Here is a 22,992-nt window from a genome sequence, read left to right on the forward strand (position 1 = left end):
TGAATATAAAAACAATAACGTTCTTACGTAAAAATAATGGTGTCTAATTCCTTGAGTTCAACCACCAAAAAGATGCGCAGCACCCAGGGTGTCCTCCAAGCCAACAATACTATGCATTCAACAGATATAAACTTGCACAAGACAAATAAACAGATAACAATTAGCCTATTCCAAAATTACCAGATCTCCATCATTAACCACTGCAGGGACCTCCCATGACCAATGGCAGCCACTATGTAGGAGGAATCGCTTGTGCAATGGAGCCACAAAAACGTATATAGTGTAGTATTATTGTTATTAAGAAATCAGTGCAGCTCAATGAAAGTTAAAAACAGAATAATCCCCAAATGATCACATAATGAAACTTGCATCATATGCATCATGAAAAAGCACTTGCGGCAATCCCTTGAGGGCATGCATTTGCTCAAAACACATTGAGGAGGAGCGACGTGTCGATGGCCATCTTTGTAAGTGCTTTCACTGCAGTTTTATGATGTGATCGCTCTTAGGGCTATATTATTGTAATTTGTACCAATTTGGCTCAATTATTATTTTTTTTTTAAAAACGTTTATTGAGCTGCATTGGTTTCTTAATAATAACCCCCCTCCCCCCCCCCCCCTTGGTAATTCTGAAATAGCTTAATTGTCATCTGTTCATATGAGTAGTACAAGTTTATATCTGGTGAGTGCATATTGGTGTTGGCATGGAGGACACTCTAGGTGCTGCACATCTCTTCAGTGGTGGAGCTCAAGAAATAAGACACCATTTTTTTTACATAAAAGAACTTTATTATTTTTATATTAAGAAAAGAGTACAGAGGACTGTCATTTCACTTTGGTGGTGGGCCACAAGTTCACCCTGTGGACTTTTAAGTCAAATTTATTTATCTTTTGTACATGGTTTTGACATTTACTAGCAATTATTGTCACATTTATTTTCTGGTGTATATTTTCTGAATTGTGTTACACATATATGAGCGTGGCATTTTAAAAAAAATATTCTATCTGAGGTTTATATAGTGACCTTTAATGCCAGCTGCTACAAATTTTCTCTAGCGCTGGCTTTTTACGTTTTAAGCTTTATTCAATGGTGACCACAATCACTGTGCCTAAATCTAGATTCACAAGGGGCGGGTTCTCTGGGTGACGTCACCGGATGGCCACGTCCCATAGCTATATAAGAAATCCCAGACAGCAGAGCCGACACAACAGAGGGAGCCAGCGTCAGAGCAAGACAGATTTTTGGTTATTTTTAGCGGGTCAGCGGAGGAAGAAGACATCACCGAAGAGAGAAGACAGCGAAGGGAGAAGAAACCACCGGATGGAGAAGACAGCGGAAGGAGAAGAAACCAACAGAGGGAGAAGCTATCACAAGAGGAGGAAGACCGGTGGAAGAATACAGTTTGGAGCTACGACAGGGGACATTCTTCATTTTAATAAAGGACTTGTGAAAAAACCTTCTCTTGTTTTTTGTAACACTACACTGTATTTTTTTTTTGGTTAAGGTGTGCTAACATAACATACTTAGCTGTAACATGCAACACGTTTAGAATATGAGTTTGTCCACAAATCCTACCTCACTCCATTCACTGGTAATCCAGACAGGGCAAGAGTGTTCATTACAGGTCTGGGTTACTATTTTATGATCTTCATTGCACTCTCGATCAACCAAACGGTGTCCAAGGTTGTTCATACAGTAGGCTTCCCTTGACTGCACGCCATTTCCACAACTACGAGAGCACTGCAACATGAATTTATCAATATTTATAATGCACGGCTCAATAAAAATCAGATCAGGAAATATGCTAAACTAAATCACATGATCTGATAAAATGCATGTATGTAGCCCATTAAAGTTCAGCCCACCAAAAAGTGATATTTTAGTAGATTGATCCTAACAGGTTGAGAAAACCTCTGACTTCCATGTTCTAGATACTTCAGCAAAGGGATCTCCCAGGCACAGTTCCTGCCACCTGGGAGTTTTGGGTGTTATTGCAAAATGTAGCATGTTCTTTTACATTCTAAATTTACAAAAAATGAAAATTCCAACAAGGAGATTGGGACCCTGTCATAATGGTCATAGCAGGTGCATAGACTCACGAAGTGCAGAATTAACACAAATAGCATTCACACAGAGAATCAACTGGTTTAACTGGCCAGCATCAAGCTGAAATATTAGTTTTTGATTTAGGACTGACCCTTTAAATTAGGTAAGAGACAAATGTAACAAAGCTGGTTTATTAAAGGGCTTATGTTACAAAGAATAACCAATTATATTTACATAGAGGGGAAGCTCTGTAAGTAGAAAGAGTTACATTTTTTCTTTGGAGAACCATTTAAAATGAGCCTGTTCTCAGCAAATGCAGTCACTGTCCAGCACAGTGTATGCTCTTACCTTCTTAATGTCTCCATGCTTTCTGTTTAGCTACTGAAACACCTGAAAACTCCTATGCAAACATTAACTTTTTGAAAGTTAGTATTCATATACACTCACCGTCCTGCACATAAGAGTGCTCAGATCTAGCATTTTGCCCCTAATGCTTCCAGCACTCAAATGTGAGAGGTGGGAGTAATGCAAATAAACCTCATACCTTGAAAATTACATTGTCAAAGAAGAAATATTTTTGACTTTAGATAGTTAGCTTTTTTAATTAAAATAGTAGGCTTGTATAAGTACATCAAGGATATACTCATCATTTAGCAAGTAATTTATAGAGAAGTTGTATGTAAACACTTCTAACTTGAAATTGAATTGTGAAATGATGGAACCTTGAGTCCTATATTATTTAGAAACCCTACATGTACTAATAATCTTTCACATGCATATAGCTTCCACATTTAAAGAGAGGCATTCCAACGGGCCAACATTTTAGAGCCCATAGAAATTGTACAAGTCTAGAGGACTTTGAAAAGGAAGCAGGGAAGAGTGCCCATTGATTTGGGAGCTGCAAAAAAACATACCCTCCAGGAGTGAATGACAATTGAATTATAGTCCTTTCTTGAAAATGTTTACTGCTTAACCCAATTGAATATTTTGCTGATTTATTTTAAGCCATGTTTCCTGGGGACTATTTATCTCATGATTAAACAATTATATTTTATTGAATGATAATGTTGGAGAAGGTGGATCACTCCATTGACTCAAACAGGGAAAATGTATGCATTACTAAAGTGCTTTATGACTATTTATGGACTGAGCAGGTTGGATTTGGTTATCTTTGAGTATATCTCTGTTGAGGACAAAAAACAGGTGGTTGTGTCGCGTATTACTTGGCTTGACATGCGTGCTCTCCCAGAGGTTATGTGGACTGGGAGTCACCAGACCATTTGTGCATGCACTACGAAACCATAGGTTGCAATGGTGTGAGATATGCAGAGCTGGGGAGGAGACACATGGAAGTCCAAGTTTGTCGATGTGCCCTTTGGTGTGAAAGGTCATGTGGGCGCCATCGTGCCAGCTTCTGCCATAAGAGGGGACCTACCAGGAACTACCAGTTGATCTCTGATGAAGCCAAGTGTGGCTGGCAAAACTGCTCGAACACTTGTTTTGGCACCCACTATATGCCCCTGAAAAGGATCTCCAAGATAAGAATGAATCCCATTTGTACTTTGCGGATTTGAACACTGCAGTAGTAGTATCAGTACACTGGCTGTTCCTGACCTTGAACTTGATCTAGATACTGCACCTGTCTGCCTGGTTGCTGCTGAACATAGCTTGTGACCTGACTCCATAATGCCACTTGAAGGACTCCTGTGTTTCCAAGCTCAAGTTCACTGTTCCAGCTTCCCAGCACCTGCACCTTTTCACTGCCCTAGCTGTCTCCACTACCAGGGGGCTTGGACTGGAATTGCACAAGAGGTCACATGACACTACCACTCATATGTTTGTTGTGTCACAAGTAGTATTACATAACACTTTTAAATCTCAACAAACATTTGCTGCATACTTTGTTTCTATCAGTGCCATAATTAAATCAATATTGGCCTTATTGTTACTGTTGGGAATTATTTTATGGGAGGACCTCTACAGTCCACTAAAAAGGCTACCTTGAAAGCCAACGAGAAGACTTAATTCTGGCCTTGCATCAACTATGGATGCATCTGACTGCCCCACTTTATTAACAATTGATCATTGTTAGTTGTTGCCCAATAGTTTTTCTTGGACTGTGACCTAAAGTCATTTTAGAGAAAGGTGTTTTCTGAGCACTATTGAGACAATAACGTTTCTTTTGTTTATGCCACATTCTTCATTATTCTTTACAGTGTTATGTCATACTGTATGCATGGTTTTTACTGTACTGGTTCTCTTCTCACAATTACTTTTTTTATTCCTCGATGAACATCAGGACAGTTATCTTATCGTTCAGAGAGTTTGTGCTAATAGTACTGTTGAGAACAGCATATGGCAGAATGGCAGAGCTCTCATTGGGGGGAAAATGAGGGAGGGGGGTTTGGTGGGATATTGATTGAACCTGTTATATCCCTGGTATTTTTTTTTTTTTTTTTACAATTAATGGTCTCTAGATGGGAACATGGTTAATTACTTATTTTTTATTTGTCTTAAGATATTCATTGTTATTGCTATAATATAACTGTCTGTTGAAGTCTAGCATTGGTGTGTTTGATTTGTTTGGGTCTATGATATAAAAGCACTGAGGACTGGAGACTGGTTAAGGATTTGTAGGCCTATAGCCTGGGTTTTTGCTTTTTCTGTTACATATTACATTTATGATTGCTGTACACACCTGGGACCATTCTGAATAACGCCAGTTGACAGAGTGGCAGTCCCCATGGCAAGGTTCTCGATGTGCAGGTTTAGGATAGCTGTTACAGTACTTATCTTCTACTGGAGTAGTCAGGCCTCTTACAGAAGAATATTTTATGCAGCGTATATCTAAGGATCGATGTCCAGGTCCACATTGTGATGAACATTCACTTTTACTAATCACATACCACCTGTAAACATAATCCATTAGACAGAGCCAAATTGATGTATATTTATTTAACCACTATACATGCTGTCCAACCCCTGTGCTAAATAAATTAGTTACTGATACATCACTGTATCTGATAGGTCATTGTATTTTCTGACTCTCTTTTAATGCTTTACAGGTGAAAATTTTACCTGCAAAAGGCTTGTAATTCTGTTCAGCCAGTCACCTCTACTAAGTAGGTAACCTCCCATCAGACTATCTTGGAATATGGAATATAAATGGGTCAAAGACCCATTTTGATATTTGTCCACTGAATAAATAGTCCTGGCTAGCATCTGGCAGGGTGTAACCTCAGCTTGGAGTTAAGTCAAGGATCTCTATACAGCCAGGGACTAGCATCCAGGATTCTTCCCAAGCACATAGCAGTAGTGCTGATTAATACACTTTGGTCAAACAAAAGCAATTCACTTTAAAAGTAAAACAGAAAAAACATAACTGGAGAGGCAGTACTGGGTAATAGTAAGCTAAGCAGCAGCAGCAGTCATTGGCAAGCATATGCTGTAAAATAAATCTAAATTATAATACTGTAGGTTAACTGTACAGTTAGGGCAAAAAAAGATGCTTGGGTTGATGCCCTTTTCAGCAGCAGCACAAACAAACCTTTCCTTTACAATAATGTTTAGCTGCTGAAAACAAAGAAAATACTTCATTATAAAGGAGCAGGTGAAAGCACTGGTGCCAAAAGCTGTCCAAGGTGGTGAGAAGACAGTCGTTAGTCCTATACAAGCTGCGACTAGAGCGACTTAGAACTTATACATTACTTTCTTTCCTTTCTCCTTAAAACAGAAGGAAAAACAAGTGAGAGAAGGGAGAGGCATATAAGTATGTGCTGCTTGGGAGGGCAGCATTTAAGTGAACATTTTGCTAAACTCAAGTGCCTAAACACTACTCCAGGTTGGTCCACACCAAAGGACTCGACATCCAGCATGCATAGCGTGCCAGTCCAGCTCGCAACTGCTCCAGTGTAAAGAAAGAAAACTGGACTGCCGCACTCTACAGATCCTCCTTTTATAATCGATATTATAACAGTAAATCCATAAAAGCAGTCAAAACTAACAGTAGAAGGTGAGAGAAACGGTTGGCACGTGTTGCGCCGGAGTACTCATAACCTGAGTAAGCGCTGAGTACTTATAACTTGAGTACTCATAACATGAATAAGCGCTAAGCACAGCATGAAATGCATCAACTGTTTCTCTCTCCCTTCACTGTTCGTTTTGAATGCTTTTATGGATTTACTGCTCTAATAAATATTGCTTAGCTTATTGATATTAAACAAGAATACTTAACATTTCAGGGAATAATGTAATTATGTTGTAAGACACTATTTAAAATTCAGTTTTATTGTACTTTGATAATGAATGAAAGCAAAAATAATGAAGGTTTATTGGAGATGATAAGTAGGGAGTATACAAGCATCCTATATGTATATTTACCTTAACTGACAGTCTGTATTACATGGCTCAGTTATGGATTCTGGGCGAGGTAAATTCTCACATCTCTGCTCAGAAACAACAGCACGGTCATTTCTACGTAGGCAAGTCACCTTTCTCTTGCGGACACCTAAAAGTTAAATATAATAAATTAAATTTTACTTATGAAAGTACATTTATGATTACAGTTTGTGCTAACACTTAGTGATGTTTACATGTGAAAACACAGACATTATTGGCAGATCTAGCAATGTACTGCAATATCTGCTTTAAAATACAAAATACCTGCTGCTGTAACTTTTGGGGATGGGGGGAGGGGGCAGCCATAGGGATCAGAATGCCCTTGCCTCCAAATCCTGTACAGGGACTGCAATAACTGGTAAGTTTAATGACACACACCATCTTTTGACAGACTGTTACCTTACCCCCAGGTAAGGGCACAATTTGGGATTAAGAAACTTCAGGAACCTGGTAACCTGCTGTCCTTTTGGGATTTTTCTTCTAAATTTCCAGTTGGATGTATTTCTGCTATCTTCAACTGTGACATGCAGCTTGGTCACAGTTCCTGCATCCTCCCAGACATGAGGTAGATCTGATAAAGGGCCTTTTCCCCAGGACTCCCTCTTTCTCCCTTTGAGGAGAAGTAAGGAAAAAGCTTTTTTGGCCCTACTTCTATGGATCACATAGGATCACTGACAGTCATGACTCTCTGCTCAAAGTGAAGGGGAGAACTGAGCGATTAGCAGTGTTTGATCACTTAGTACAGAGGCTGGGACATTAATGTTGCATTCACCTAGGTGAGTATAAAAATGACTTTATACTCTCCTAAGATGGACAAACTGTGGGAGCAGTGGAGATTGGATTTTTCTACACTGGAGGATTGCTCCAAACTTGTTATTTCATCGAAGGATAAATTGATTTAGACACAATTTTTGCATAGGGTGTACTATACTCCTCAGCAAATGCACAGAATCTACCTGCAGAGGTCTCCTTACTGTTTACTATGTCAAATAAATGCTCAAACATAAATTTGATAAGACAGTGCCTTATTATCTTATTTATCAAACCCTATGTGTAATACCCCGTTATGCAAAATAAATATAAATATAAAATAATTCACATCCCCCACAATTATAAAACAACATGCACATTAAATATTCAATCCAAATATGCAATAAACTTTGTCAGTCCACCAAGTCTCAATGTCCATGTCTTTTATTTTTTTTTATTTATCCTATTTCCTGCTTTTTAACCATTGCACCCTGTATGTCTTCTTCCAATGCAATATTTGTGCTTTCTTATCGCCATACAACATGCAATTCCAACACCAACAATCTGATGCTCTTACCTTCTTGACCTTACCCAAAATGAATCAAGTCTAATGTGGCTTTCCCTTCAAAAGGGGTCTATAAGCCATGACTGGTTCATTCCTTTGCAAACTTCTGGAAACTCAATCAGTGGGTTTTAGGACAATAAGATCTTCAATAGTGACTACAATTGATAAAATAGTGGTTGTAAGCTTGTACTGGAGAACTACAATCCTAAATACAAAAACCTACACCAAGTGGCTGCTGGTGCTCAATTTTTTGGGGGGCCCGTCCAGCTCTAATCATGTGCTTCTAAAAAAAACAAACAACAAAAAAAAAACATTGGAATCCATGCGTCCAGCTCCCTGCATGTTGATTAGGGGCAGGGCGCATTGATTAGAGGGGCGGCGCCCCTGCACCCCTAATGGACGGGCCACCACTGTCTATACGTACAGTTGATCCAGAGGAACGAAAAAAACCTCAGCAAAGCATGATCAAGTTTGCTCCAGCAGGGGAAAATTCCTTCCTGATCCCCCAAGAGAAAATCGGATATTCCCTGAATCAACTTTACCTATAAATGTTAGTATCCAGTTATATTATGTACATTTAGGAAAGAATCCGGGCCTTTTTAAAGTAATCTACTGAGCTGGACAGAACCAGTGCTTAAGAGAGTCTATTCCACATTTTCACCGCTCTTACTGTGAAAAAACCTTTCCGCATTTGGAGAACACATGTTTTTTTCTCCTGATGTACAGAGTGTCCCCTTGTCCTCTGTGATGACTTTAAAGTGAAAAACTCAACATCAAGTTCACTATATGGACCACTTATGTTGATTATACATGTTGATCATATCCCCTCTTAATCTCCTCTTCTCAAGAGAGAATAAAATTTAGTTCCTCATAGCTGAGCTCTTATCAGTTTGGTTGCCCTTCTCTGCACTTTCTTCAGTTCCCGATATCCTTTTTGTGAATTGGTGCCTAAAACTGAACTGCATATTCCAGATGAGGTCTTACCAATAATTTGTACAGGGGCAAAATTATATCTCTCTCTCTGGAGTCCATGCATCTCCTAATACAAGAAAGGACTATGGCTATTTACACTTTCTTGGCTATAGATGCAGCTTGGCATCATGGCAGCCTGATTAAGTCATATGATATTATCACGTGACGTAAGGAGTAGGGAGGAGCCGATGATGTCACACCACAACTGGAAGTCAACATTTCACCATCTTGTGAGGTATCAACAGGCTATACAGACTATACAGCTTAAGAGAAACACACACTATTATTCTGAAGTGCACCAGATTTGTGCACAAGTCTATGTGAGTGTTTTTTAAATGTTTGTTAATAAAATAATGGCGGAAAGACAGAAAGCACATGATTGTTAACTTTTTGAGTGTACGGTGGCAGTTTCCCATGGATAGGTGAGAAGATGGGTTGAGTTTCCAGGAGTCTGCAAAGGAAAGAACCAGTCGTGGCTTATAGGCCCCTTTTAAAGGGGAAGGCGCCATAGATCTGATTCATTTGGGTCAGGTTAGGAAGGTAAGAGCATGAGATTTCTGGTGTCAGGATTGCAAAGTGCATGGGATAAGAAGTCACAAAAAATTGCATGGGAAGAAGAACTACAGGTTGCATTGGTTAAAAAGGAAAAAATGGGATATATAGGGATATAAAAATAAAACAGGACATGGGCACTGACGCTTGGTGGACTGACAAAGTTTATTACATATTTGGAAGAAATATTTTAGGTGCCTGTTTCATAATTGTGGGGGATGAAAGTTATTTTATATGTATGTTTATTTTGCATTAACAGGGTATAACACATGCCACAAAGGGTTTGATAGATAAGAAATATTGTGCAGCACTGTCTTATAGAATTTGTGGTTACTGATTCATGTGGGAACACATTAAGTGTCTGCAGCAATATACAGTGCATTGCGAAAGTATTCGGCTCCCTTGAACTTTTCGACCTTTTGCCACATTTCAGACTTCAAACATAAAGATATAAAACTGTCATTTTTTGTGAAGAATCAAAAACAAGTGGGACACAATCATGAAGTGGAATTAAATTTATTGGATATTTCAAACTTTGTTAACAAATAAAAAACTGAAAAATTGGGCGTGCAAAATTATTCAGCTCCTTTACTTTCAGTGCAGCAAACTCTCTCCAGAAGTTCAGTGAGGATCTCTGAATGATCCAATGTTGACCTAAATGACTAATGATGATAAATAGAATCCACCTGTGTGTAATCAAGTCTCCGTATAAATGCAACTGCACTGTGATAGTCTCAGAGGTCCGTTTAAAGCGCAGAGAGCATCATGAAGAACAAGAAACACACCAGGCAGGTCCGAGATACTGTTGTGGAGAAGTTTAAAGCCGGATTTGGATACAAAAAGATTTCCCAAGCTTTAAACATCCCAAGGAGCACTGTGCAAGCGATAATATTGTAATGGAAGGAGTATCAGACCACTGCAAATCTACGAAGACCTGGCCGTCCCTCTAAACTTTCAGCTCATACAAGGAGAAGACTGATCAGAGATGCAGCCAAGAGGCCCATGATCACTCTTGATGAACTGCAGAGATCTACAGCTGAGGTGGGAGACTCTGTCCATAGGACAACAATCAGTCGTATACTGCACAAATCTGGCCTTTACGGAAGAGTGGCAAAAGAAAGCCATTTCTTAAAGATATCGATAAAATGTGTTGTTTAAAGTTTGCCACAAGCCACCTGGGAGACACACCAAACATGTGGAAGAAGGTGCTCTGGTCAGATGAAACCAAAACCGAACTTTTTGGCAACAATGCAAAACGTTATGTTTGGCGTAAAAGCAACACAGCTCATCACCCTGAACACACCATCCCCACTGTCAAACATGGTGGTGGCAGAATCATGGTTTGGGCCTGCTTTTCTTCAGCAGGGACAGGGAAGATGGTTAAAATTGATGGGAAGATGGATGGAGCCAAATACAGGACCATTCTGGAAGAAAACCTGATGGAGTCTGCAAAAGACCTGAGACTGGAATGGAGATTTTTCTTCCAACAAGACAATGATCCAAAACATAAAGCAAAATCTACAATGGAATAATTCACAAATAAACATATCCAGGTGTTAGAATGGCAAAGTCAAAGTCCAGACCTGAATCCAATCGAGAATCTGTGGAAAGAACTGAAAACTGCTGTTCACAAACGCTCTCCATCCAACCTCACTGAGCTCAAGCTGTTTTGCAAGGAGGAATGGGCAAAAATTTCAGTCTCTCGATGTGCAAAACTGATAGAGACATACCCCAAGCGACTTACAGCTGTAATCGCAGCAAAAGGTGGCGCTACAAAGTATTAACTTAAGGGGGTTGAATAATTTTGCACACCCAATTTTTCAGTTTTTTATTTGTTAAAAAAGTTTGAAATATACAATAAGTTTTGTTCCACTTCATGATTGTGTCCCACTTGTTGTTGATTCTTCACAAAAAATTACAGTTTTATATCTTTATGTTTGAAGCCTGAAATGTGGCAAAAGGTCGAAAAGTTCAAGGGGGCCGAATACTTTCGCAATGCACTTAAATTAATTAGAGGTATATATATTTGTACTGGAGTTCCTTCTTATAATATTATTTTGTTCTAAATGCTGGAACATACTTTCATATGTTTTTGACTTGCCCCACTGTGACACAGTTCCGGACGGACATCTTTGACCTTATTAATACCATCTTCAGCTGTATCTCTTATTCTCTCCTGAGCTAGCATTACTTGGCATCCTTGATGATGTACAGAGGCCTCGCTACACTAAGCTACTGATTGTATGCTTACTATCCTATGCCAAAAAAGAAATACTAAGTAGGTGGAACTATCCCTCCCCCTTCTGTGGCTTCATGGGAGTCTTCAGTTAATGCAGTATTGCCTATGTACAAACTAACATATATCAATAAAAACTGTCCTAAAAATGCAATCGAATTTGGCAGCCTTGGATAGCCCAATGATTACTTCTATTTTCTCTCACCCAGAACACTGTCCTAGGAAATTGACCCTTGTCTTTACTAGTGGATCCCCTTAATTATTTGTCATGCTGTTACTTTATGCCTTGTATGTTACCCTTACCTGCTTTTGCTCGACTGTGGTCTGTACTACCATGAATGTAATTCTCTATGATCGTTTGTACCACTCTGCTTTTTGCTCTTAATATGCCATGCCCATGATTTCAATAAAGAGAAATCCTTGTTGTTAAAAAAAGTTTAGTGGCACATTGAAGCTGACATAGAAATCAAGGGCATGAGGGTTGTAAACACCCCTATTTCAGGACAATGTGCTGAAATTACATCAACACAGTGTGTTAGACATTGTAGATTTTGCTGGGTGTAAAGTACAGGCTCTATCTTGATATTGAAAAAGTAAAACGGCAATAAACAAATTATATTAGTAGAGAAAATATACAGTATGTGTTCCCATATACAAGACTAATTGATAAAAATGATTTTGCACAGATATTGTAGGGTCAAAAATTATAAACCGGCCAAATTTTGATCTGTCTATGGCTGGTTTTATTTAAAGAGACAGCACAATTTGCTTTGATACTCTATTTGTCTGACTGAAAGCTTTTTACATTTTTTTAATATGTCCAAATCATTTGTACATATTTTGTAGACTGTTGTAGGTAGTTACTAGCCCCACCTACTTTTTACATATTTCCAAAAGAAAAAAATATATTAACAGTGTAAAACCTCAGTGTTTACATAGCAACAGGTTTGCAGAAGTTCTACATCATTATTGTTGACCTTACTGATATAGACCTTTATTTTCAAATGTCACAAATTAAATTATGAATGTATAAACATTTAAAATGTAAGGCATGACATGGCAAAGTGGTTTTGAAGCCTCACGATTTTTCACCCTAATGCATTCTATGCATTAAGATAAAAATCTTCTGTGCTGCAGCTCCCCCCAAACCCCCCTCTCTTTTTTACCTGAGCCTGATCTGATCCAGCGATGTGCATGAGCGCAGCTGCTTTAGCTGCTGTCTCTCTCCTCATTGGACAGGTTTATAGTTAGCTCCCACTGCTGGTAATCAAATCCAGTGACACAGAAGCAGGGGGCGGGACCAAGTCCAGCTGTCTGTGTCAAAAGACTAGCAGCAGGGCTCAGGAGCGAACCAACATGGGTGCCCCCAGGGACTGCGGCTTTTTGTGGGGGCACCCGATAAAGAGGAGGGGCCTGGAGCACCAGCGAGGCACCACAGAAGAAGAGGATTGGGGCTGCTCTGTGCAAAATGATTGCACAGGGTAGGTATGTATAGGCATGTTTGTTATTTTTATTTAAAAAAACAACCTCTTTAACTATATCCTAATCTTACAATATAATATTTAATTCATTCTTAAACATATATTAGTTTGCAAAACAGAAATTTGCTTCAAAGCACAGCTTGATATCAGTACCTTGACATATGTTATTACAGGGTTGCCAAGGTCCATACCAATCCCACGAAAAGTGGTTACTTTTATCTTCAATGGGAATATTAAATGTGTATCGTACATCGGGATTGTATAAATTTCCAACACATAGGATCTAAAAAACAAACATGAATCAGCAATATTTAATATCCTTAAAACAAGTAAAGGAAAATCACTTGATTTGCTTCTGAAAGCTAATGCATATAGTCACAAAAATAAATTCTAAACATCTAAGTCATACTAAGGCTTTGTAGCAGGCACAATAAAGTGCCTCCATTTACCCTAAAGTGCATGGTACCCTAAATATCTTTTTTTTTCTATGTGTGTGTTCACATATGTGTATTTTATAAATCATAGTCATCATTTTCATGAACTTCTTCCATCCGAAGTAAATGGTTGATCCTGTCAATTACCGTTTTTTCTTGTTCTAAACTGACCACACAAAGCAAAAAAGCTGATCTGTGCTTGGCTGGCCATTCAGAGGTACAGGGCACTGTGCAGACACATAGCATGCCTGTATTGGTTAGTTTGCTCAGCCACCACACCTCCTGACCAATCACAGCCTTCCCCTGGCAGACAACCCCTCCAAACCATAGCCTGCTCTTGAACACACACCCGCCTCCCCCCCTCCCCCTCCCCTGCTCTAGCACAGCCTGCATCTTGCCTCAGGCTGAACAGACTATGTGTCCTGTAACCACACCCAGCACTATATGGAAGAAGAGATGCATGGTCATGTTACTTTTTTAACCTTGTGAAAAAAGAAAGATAATTTCTGAAACTAAGCAAAATCAGTTATGGTGCCTGCATAGTAATAAGTGTATTAGAAAGTGTCTACAATATTGTATGTCCACAACTATTTTAAGCATGCTACTTCTCCTGCTAAAGCCCAGAGAGTAGTTGAGAACTTCTGAGCACACCTGTACATTGCCCCCCAATACAGTATGTGGTGTGTAGTAGCCAATCTCCAGTTCTGAACACTGTAACATGGAATGTTCTAAGCCTTTGCAAACGCTGACATCCACAAAGCTGGTTTTGAATGGGGCTTCTAGGAATCTTTAGCAGCAGGTAGATGGAGGTACAGTGGAGATGGTGGGCAGTGCAGTTAGGACAAGCAACCAAAAAGGAGAGAACAGCGCTGTATGGATGTTGGTATTATCAGGATGCTGATAAACAAGCTGATGGAATTAAGAGACCATTTTTTGAAGAAGTGTAAAAGTTAAAATACAATTGAAGGCAAAAAAGCCGAACAAAACTGTTGCTGTACCAGACCGGTATATTGCGATGATGATCAGAAATGACTGCTGGGTCCACTGGGTGAACTGTAACCAGACCCCTGAAGATGGGGTACAGGTCGGAAGGAGCCGTATGCAAGTGGGAGCTGAGCCTGGCCCTGCTGTTCATTGTAGTACTTCAGTAAATACAGCTTCAGTGAAACCAACTATTCCAAGAAACACCCTGTTGTGCGATGGACCCCAGTGCTATCACTCGTGTCCCCCACTGAGGTTGCACTCACCAGATAATAAGCCCCTTTGCAGGGATATCCAGCTTTGTGTGTTTTGCCTTTAACGGCGACTCCTCTCCCCTCGCCTCGAATCAATAACAGTATTTCCCCATGGACATGAAAACCATAATCTCCATAGAGCAGTACCGTTGAGACAATTTTATTAAAGGAAATAGTTCACTTACATATTAGAAAAGACATTCAGTCATGGATACAGGCAATTTAGGAAGTCTGGGTTCGCTGTGCGTTCAACGGACAGAAACCAGAAGTTGCGCAATGACCCTGGACTCCGGCCTACACGTTTCGTCACTTTGACGTCATCTGCTCCATGCTGGTTGTCAATGGATTGACCTGGGCACAATCAGCCTGCCCATACATTCATACGTTCATGCTGAACCTGCTGAGATTCAAACCTTCTATGACCAGCTTTAGATGGAAACATACTTTTTTTATGGACTTTAAAGGACAACTGTTTTTTGTTGTCCTTTTTTTTTTAATCAGTTGCACCAAACCCCCTAAAAGCTACAAAACCATCATCCAGAGATCTTCAGTGTTTAGCTTGAAAATTGCAGCTTCATACTGTACATAGGTACCCTGGCACCTTTTATTCTACTCATGGAGGTTCTAAATGCTTGCTTGGAGTACAGCTTTCCCAAAACAATTAATAGGGTTGCAAAGCTGGCTCCAAGTAGGGCTGCACAATGCAGATCGCTGGATGGGGGTTGATGATAAATATGGACTCCATTCACAAAGTGAACTTGCATGAAATATGTAGGTGTCAGGACACACTTTGCCTAAATATTTCATGTCAATTTGCTAGACCGTTTGTGCTGTATTTACCAAAAAATGCTGAAAATGCTTGCTAAATACCGTATAAACAGTCGTTAAAATCCATTCACAGAAGGAAAAAAATAACTAACTAAAGTTATGTTTCAGGGGGATGCATAAGGATCAGTGACTTTAACAATGAGATAAAAAGAAAAAGTCACATGGTTAATTATTATTCATATTATTATTATATATTTTTTAATTAGTTACCTGAAGAATTAAATCCTCCTCCAGACGATCTGTGCAGTTTATTCTTTCTACAATATTGTCGGATCCACTATATTCCAAAACAGCACCCCGGGCATTTATTTCCCTTTTAAATCTGCTTACAACAAAATTGCCATTGAGAACAAAATTTCCCTGACTGTCAGATAAAGCTGAAATAAACATATAGAAATGACAATGTTAGAAAAATATACCATATTTGTTACATTATAGCCATGTTATAACATAATGTGCTGTCCCTTATCACTAAGTGAAAATTCACATATGTCTTTGCCTCTATTAGCTTGCAATACAGTGCCCTAGCTAGAAGTGGTTTCACTACCAACTATACCATTACCCGGATTAATCAGAACCTTCAGTGAACTATTCATAGGAAACTTTTAACCCAAGTATGTTTGCTTTAAGGAAATAATTGAAAGCATTTTTGATACGGCTAATAAAACCCTGAATCTTTTATTATCTAGCTTCCTCCCTTGCAAAGCAGTATTCAGATTGCAAAAGGGAGGGTCAGTACTCTGGGTCAATTGTGATGCTATTGCTTTGCTCATTAATGTCAGTCTAACACTGTGATCATACTTAAAGGAGGTGAGAATACAATAATCTCATTAATGTGTTGCTGCTCTTTCACTGTTCACTTGACAGACTGGGGTCAAAATAGAAAGCACAACTTTGGATTGGAATATAGGAAAAAGCAATTTCTTTCTATATTCTACCTTGAGATTGGAGAGTTATATTACCATCATTTTAGCAAAAGAATGATGCGGCATGGGCCCAATGAGAAGGTATGAAACTATAAAATGAAGGGCATGAGCTCCTAACATGTTTGACTGGCACTAAAGACCGTAGGCAATTCATTGTTTGAATATTACAATAATTTACAGGATCAAAAAATGATCAGATATCTGTAGCTTTTTTTTGTAAAGTTTTGCCTGAAATGTAAATATCACATTACACTGGCATATTTTATCATATGTCAGTCCATTACATGCACAGCTTTGTGGACTCTCCCTCCCCAAACTACAACCTTCAGGCCAGTCACAGTGATTATAAATGGAATTTTTTTTCCTTCAAAATAAACAAACATGTCATACTTACCTACTCTAATTTTCCACTGAGCAGCCCCAATCTTTCTCTTCTCAGGTCCCCCATTGGAATTCCTGGCTCCTCCTCCTGTCAAGTGCTCCCATAGCAATTCATCTACTATAGGGGAGCTCATGCGGACTCGCTGCACAAACAGCGGAACTCAGCCCCACCCTCCGCTCCCTCGTTGCTGGCTGTGGTTGACAGCAGCATAAGTCAATGGCCCCTGATGCTGTCTCTAAGCCAATGAGGAGGGAGAGAGCAGACAGAGTCCCTGCTCTCATGCACATCACTGGATTAAAATCAGGCTCAAATAAGGGGGGGGCTGGGGTGGAAACTGCATGGGATGCATTAAGGTACGAAACCTTTTGCCTTTAGAACCACTTCAAGTACTGTTGTTTGTTGTAAACTGGTCCCTGCAATGAAATGGCCCTGCATGTAGTCAGGGTGCATCTGTATGCAAAGTGGCAGCAGGTGCCTTGTATATTATAGAGACTATTGGGCAGAATAATCTCCTAAGTAAGTGCCGCCAATGCTGGGGAGCCATTCCCCCCACCAACAACAATAATTGGCAACCATTCCTTCCATTGAACAGCAACGATTGAGCACTATGACTATTTTTCTCACACTGGCACCAATTATGGGGTACTATTCCTCTCACTGACTTCTGACAACAGTGACATGGCATTATTCTTATTACTCCAACTGACCACAGGTATTAATTATTCCCTGTGACCACTGCTACTTTAACATTTATTATACCCACTAACCACCAACACAGGAGCATTTATTGCTCCCACTCATCACTAACTCTGGTGCATTTATAACAGCTAATTTTGACAAAATGAAAATAAACTCAATCTATGCTAATGTAAAACTAAATATATACAAAAATATAACAGCAGCTTACAGAAAGACTGATATTTAAAAACTGGTAACATCTATATTGACAATTATTACTCCTATTAAGCAGTGATGCAGGGGTATTTAATACTCCCACTGACCTTCGAAACCGATGCCATTTTTTTAATCCTACTGGCCACCCAAGCAGTCTGAAGGACAATTCACTGGTCCTTTACATATTAAGTCTGAAGACCCCTGCTCTAAAGCATATTTAAATAACACTTAACCCACTTAGCCCTCATGGTCAACAAATGGTGATATAAATATTGTGCTCATATATAATTACCTAAGTAATTGTCATCATCAGGTCTTCCTGAATAACTATGCTGATGCACATCAATATTTGTTGCTCCAGCTGGAATTTTAACAATGGTATTATATCCTGAAAAAACAAAAATAGTTTTAAATTTTCTTTTGGTTATATAAGCCAAAGATACACTATATTGTCAAAAGTACACCTTCTACACGCACATGAACCTTGAACTTTATTGGCACCCCAGTCTTAGGCCGTAGAGATCAATATTGAGTTGGCCCATCCTTTGGAGCTACAACAGCTTCAACTCTTCTGGGAAGGCTGTCCACAAGGTTTAGGAGTGTGTCTATGGAAATGTTTGACCATTCTTCCAGCGCATTTGTGAGGTCAGGCACTGATGTGGAGGAGTAGGCCTGATTCGGAGTCTACACTAGAATTCATCTCAAAGGTGTTCTATTGGGTTGAGGTCAGGACTCTGTGCAGGACAGCCAAGTTCCCTTCACCCAAAACCCGCTCATCCATGTCTTTATGGACCTTGCTTTGTGTGCTGGTGCGCAGTCATGTTGGAACAGGAAGGGGCCGTCCCCAAACTGTTCCCACAAAGTTGGGAGCATTCAATTGTCAAGAATGTCTTGGTATGCTGATGCCCTAAAGTATAGCTAAAGGAAAAACGTTTTCTTTTAGTTTTGGATGGAGTGGAGAGGGATTAGAACTAGGGATAGACCGATATGGTTTTTTCAGGGCCGATACCAATATTTTGGTCACAACGTATTGGTATCGGCCGACATTGGCTGATATTTTGTACATTTAAACTGTTTTAGACAATTTTTGACACAAATCTGGTACTGAACATGTTAGTTTTTGTTTAATGCTTAATGGTTGGCTTGCTGGAACCCTGTGGTGGGTGGCTGGCTGTCTGGCACCCTGTGGTGGGTGGCTGGCTTGCTGGCACCCTGTGGTTGGTGGCTGGCTGGCACCCTGTAGTAGGTGGGTGACTGGCACAGGGGCTGTGGGTGACTGGCTGGCACAGGGCCTGTGGGTGGCTGGCTGGCTGGTACAGGGCCTGTGGGTGGCTGGCTGGCTCACTGGTACAGTGCCTGTGGCTGGCTGGTACAAGGCCTGTGGATGTGGGTGGCTGGCTGGCACCGGGCTGCTGTGGGTGGGTGTATGGCTGTGATACACTCCCGGGAGACTAGTCCCGACTCCAGACGAGGCTGGCCAAGGCCAGGGAGGTGGCCTAAGAAGGCAGAATGACGTCACAAAAATAGTGGCAATATCGGTCAGTTCCAGGGCCGATACCGATATATCGGGGAAAGTGCATATCGGCCACTGATATATTGGCCTTGCCGATAATCGGTCTATCCCTAATTAGAACCCCTGTCAGTTTTTATTGCAGTCTGTGCCCCCATTAGGGATATCCATCCTCTCTATTTGTCATGTTTACCATTATCACTGAAAGTGAAAGTAAAATAGAATCTCACATTTTAGGTTGTCCCCAGAAAAGTAATAGTGGGGAAATCTTCCCATGGGGACACTAGTTCTGGTGAGCTGGGGGTCCCCAAGGAATTCACTTAATTTGCAGGAGTTTTCTCCCACTTTTTGTTTGACTATGGGACAGGAAATGAAGGGAAATCTCCACAATGGGACACAGATGGTGAAAAAAAAAGTCTGACAGGGGTTGTAACCCTTACTTGCTCTATCCAAAATGGAAAAAAATACAATTTTTAACTAAGGAGCAAAATGCTCTACTGTGTAAACATTGTGATTAGAGACCACTTAAATACATTTTTATGCTATACGGAATATACCTTGTGTATATAATATATCTGTTGTTGACAGCAAAGAGTTTAAATAAATGTTATCCATAATAAGCTAACACTTTTTTGAATCACATGACAGACATAAACAAATTATAAATGCATGTACTATCAACAGACAAAGACATTAAAACACATTCCAGATTTTAAAAAAAAAATTTCCACATTACTGCAACCTGAAAGATAACACAAATAAAATTGCTAACAATATATTTGTAGAAGAGTTACCACCAGATGGCAGCAGTCTCCAAAAAAAGAAAAAAAAATCTACTGTGGCTGGCCAGAGTTTTATTGGGGGAAGGGGTATAGAGCACAATATCTACATTTATATTCTAAATAAACCAAATACCGCTTTTAAGCTTTAGTTCTGTTTGTAATTCATATAGCAACCTTGTTAGTAGACAGAAAAATATGTTAGTTAAAAATGAATATTACTGGAATAACTAAAATGAAGTGTACAACATACATTATTAATGCTGCTGTTTATATATAACTAGGGAGTTATTAGAGAGAAGGTATTAGAAAGAAATAAACATATTTTCATATTTATTCAGGAGTAGTGAAGGGCTAAAATCTCTGTCTGTTCTCTGTCGGTACACCTGCTAGAGAGACTTGTCTTCCACATTTTTTCTTGTGACCGTGATTAGCAAGACTGAAAGTGATGGAAATCTAACATTTTCCTGATGTCACTGGAACAGAAGGTGAGGGTAAGTCATCAAATAGGGACACTAGATCCAGTGACAACTGTCTATGAGATTTCCCTTGACTTAGGAAAATGTCCACTCACTTCCGGGTATTCTCAAGAAGAGGAAGTTAGGAATATCTCCTCAAAAGCAAACAGACAGAGATGTTCTAACCATTCCCAATACTACAGGAAAATAGCTTTGTCAGGAGGTAAGGAAACTGTTACTGGAGGAAACAAGTAGGCTGCAAATGCCAACCTCCCTGCAGATTATTGGTTTAAAGTACTTAAAGTGGATGTAATCCCTCACATATACCCAGTGAAGTGAACAGCCTCAGATGATACACAGAGATGAATTAAATCTTCCTACATTAGTTGTATTTGTATATCTGCTGTCCTCAGCTTCTACACTATTTAGAAAGTGAACATCGTGTTAGAATTTTTTCTTCCTGTTCCAGCACTGGGTGTGACAGCTGATTGGAAGAAAGGCATACCCCCCCCCCCTCCTCCACATAGGCAGAGGAAGGAAAAAACGTGCAGAGCTGTGCTGTGAATAGACCCACCCTCTGCTAATCTATTTCTATGCACCAACCCTGACACAAATTTTCAGCTGCTTTTATCTCCTGTGAGAACTTGTCAGAAGTTATTATGCTGATAAGAGAGGAACGGAGAAGCAGAAAGACTTGGGACATAGGGCTTTGGAGAGAGATAAGTAAAGACTACAGATAGATGTGCCCAGGTCAAATTTCATGAATGGGGTTGAAATCCACTTTAAGTCATTAGATCAGCCAATGATCCATGCAACTAGCATTTATAGGAAGGAAAGTTAGACATGGCATTCAACATATTTCTCTTATTACCGAGGACTTTAAATGTAACCTATAAATGTGCATAGGAACAAAAGACAGCAAAGGAAACTAGAAAACATAAACCTGATAGTTTAAATTATAAAAATATTTTATAATTTCTTTAAAGATAGTAGTGTATATGTAGAATTGGCTGTATAAGATGAACAGTTTTTTTTAAGCCATCTGAAAAAAATGTCTGATAGACTAAACAAGCCATATAAATGGGCTTCTTTAAATTGATGCTCCATTGTATTGTAAGTCAGTCTGTCAAGGTGTTCTAGTTAATCAGTCTACAAATTCTGAAATGGTTCAATAAAACCCTATAAAAATTGTTTGCTTCAATTCACTGGAGTTTTCATGTATGGTATCATTTCTGCCAAAAACATCATTGTGAAATAAATTGTTTAGATGATATGAAGGCACCATCCTATATGGGCATTAACATCATGCTGAAAAGTGGATGGCTATGGCTGCTGTGCAGTACAGTAAGTCAAGCAAACAAAATATATTTGACTATTTACAAAATTTACACCAACATGAGCTCAACTGACTATTTAACTTGTAACTGTACAGTAATAAAACATGCTGAGCTCTGTAAACTCAGTGAGAATACTGCATATCAACATACCATACTGAGCTTTATTGAAGGTTCCTGCCACAGTTTTACAGGAGGAATTATCACCACCACAAACACCACATTTATCTTTTCTTGCTTTGGAATTTAAAACATGATCACAACCTGCTTGCTAGAAGAAATGAAAAAAAGGTGATGAAATGCAGAGCATAGCACACATGAAATATAACCTGCAAACTCAATTTGTTTTTCTTTTCTGTGAAACAGCTTCTATAACATGGACTGGCACTGCAAGTTATCATTGAAAAGTACTTAGTTCTCTAAATTTTCAACTACTACAGTTATAAAAGTCACTCTGTGAACAAGTTTTATGATATAATAAATGGGCGGAAATGATGTGTGAACAAACCAAGAATTAAAGGATAAGCGCACATCTACCACCCCCCTTGCCTCCCCCAGCATTTTGACTATATCTTTCCCAGATCTTGACTTTGGTTCTTGCCTCATACCACACAGCCCCTGACTTATGTCTTCAATAATAATCCAATGAGTATTGGTGCAATTGTGCTGAGGTCTCTATTAAAATCGATAGAAAGTCTGCCTGTCTGCCTGTGAGGCTGCAATGGGCCTTCCATTGTAATGTAAATCAAAAACATATGTAGCGCTCCTCTTCTGCAAATAAACTATGTATAGATAATGTGATCACAATAACACTCGTGCTCCCTCATCATCAGATGTGCCCTCACCTAATAGCATGTGACCTCCCAACTAAGTGGGAAAAATCGCTTATTGTCTTCCCAGGACTATAGTAGGAACTCTCAAGTACTACTTTTTCCTCCTTATTACTCCTGCATCAATTTCCTCATTATACATCAGATGAAGTCATAGCCATAGGGATAAGAAAAAATTGTCAGCAATAGTGCTTTTTTAATTCTAAAACACTTTCTTTTACACTAATATAAACTACTCACATGTAGCTGGTGCTTGTAGCGCACCACACTAAAACATCAAAATTGCGTATAAATGCCTGTATCCTTGACACTGTTTCACACTGTCAGCTCAGTAATCTGTGTACACTTCCTCTCCATTGCGACGTCAGTTTGCCCCTCCCC

General features: G+C 39.4%; 1 protein-coding gene across 1 annotated transcript in view; it reads right to left on the bottom strand.

Moving 5' to 3' along the window:
- Positions 1-22,992, bottom strand: part of ADAMTS20 (ADAM metallopeptidase with thrombospondin type 1 motif 20) — a 283,904-nt gene that overhangs the window by 90,087 nt on the left and 170,825 nt on the right. Inside the window, exons 15-21 of the mRNA XM_082253104.1 lie at positions 21,935-22,052; positions 17,993-18,088; positions 15,709-15,875; positions 13,155-13,284; positions 6,428-6,554; positions 4,746-4,956; positions 1,577-1,741 (exon numbers count right to left, since the gene is read on the bottom strand). Coding sequence (XP_082109230.1) covers positions 1,577-1,741; positions 4,746-4,956; positions 6,428-6,554; positions 13,155-13,284; positions 15,709-15,875; positions 17,993-18,088; positions 21,935-22,052 — 1,014 coding nt within the window. The remainder of the gene's footprint in view (positions 1-1,576; positions 1,742-4,745; positions 4,957-6,427; positions 6,555-13,154; positions 13,285-15,708; positions 15,876-17,992; positions 18,089-21,934; positions 22,053-22,992) is intronic.

Source organism: Pelophylax lessonae (assembly GCF_965119305.1).
Source record: "Pelophylax lessonae genome assembly, chromosome: 4".
Taxonomy (NCBI): Eukaryota; Metazoa; Chordata; class Amphibia; order Anura; family Ranidae; genus Pelophylax; species Pelophylax lessonae.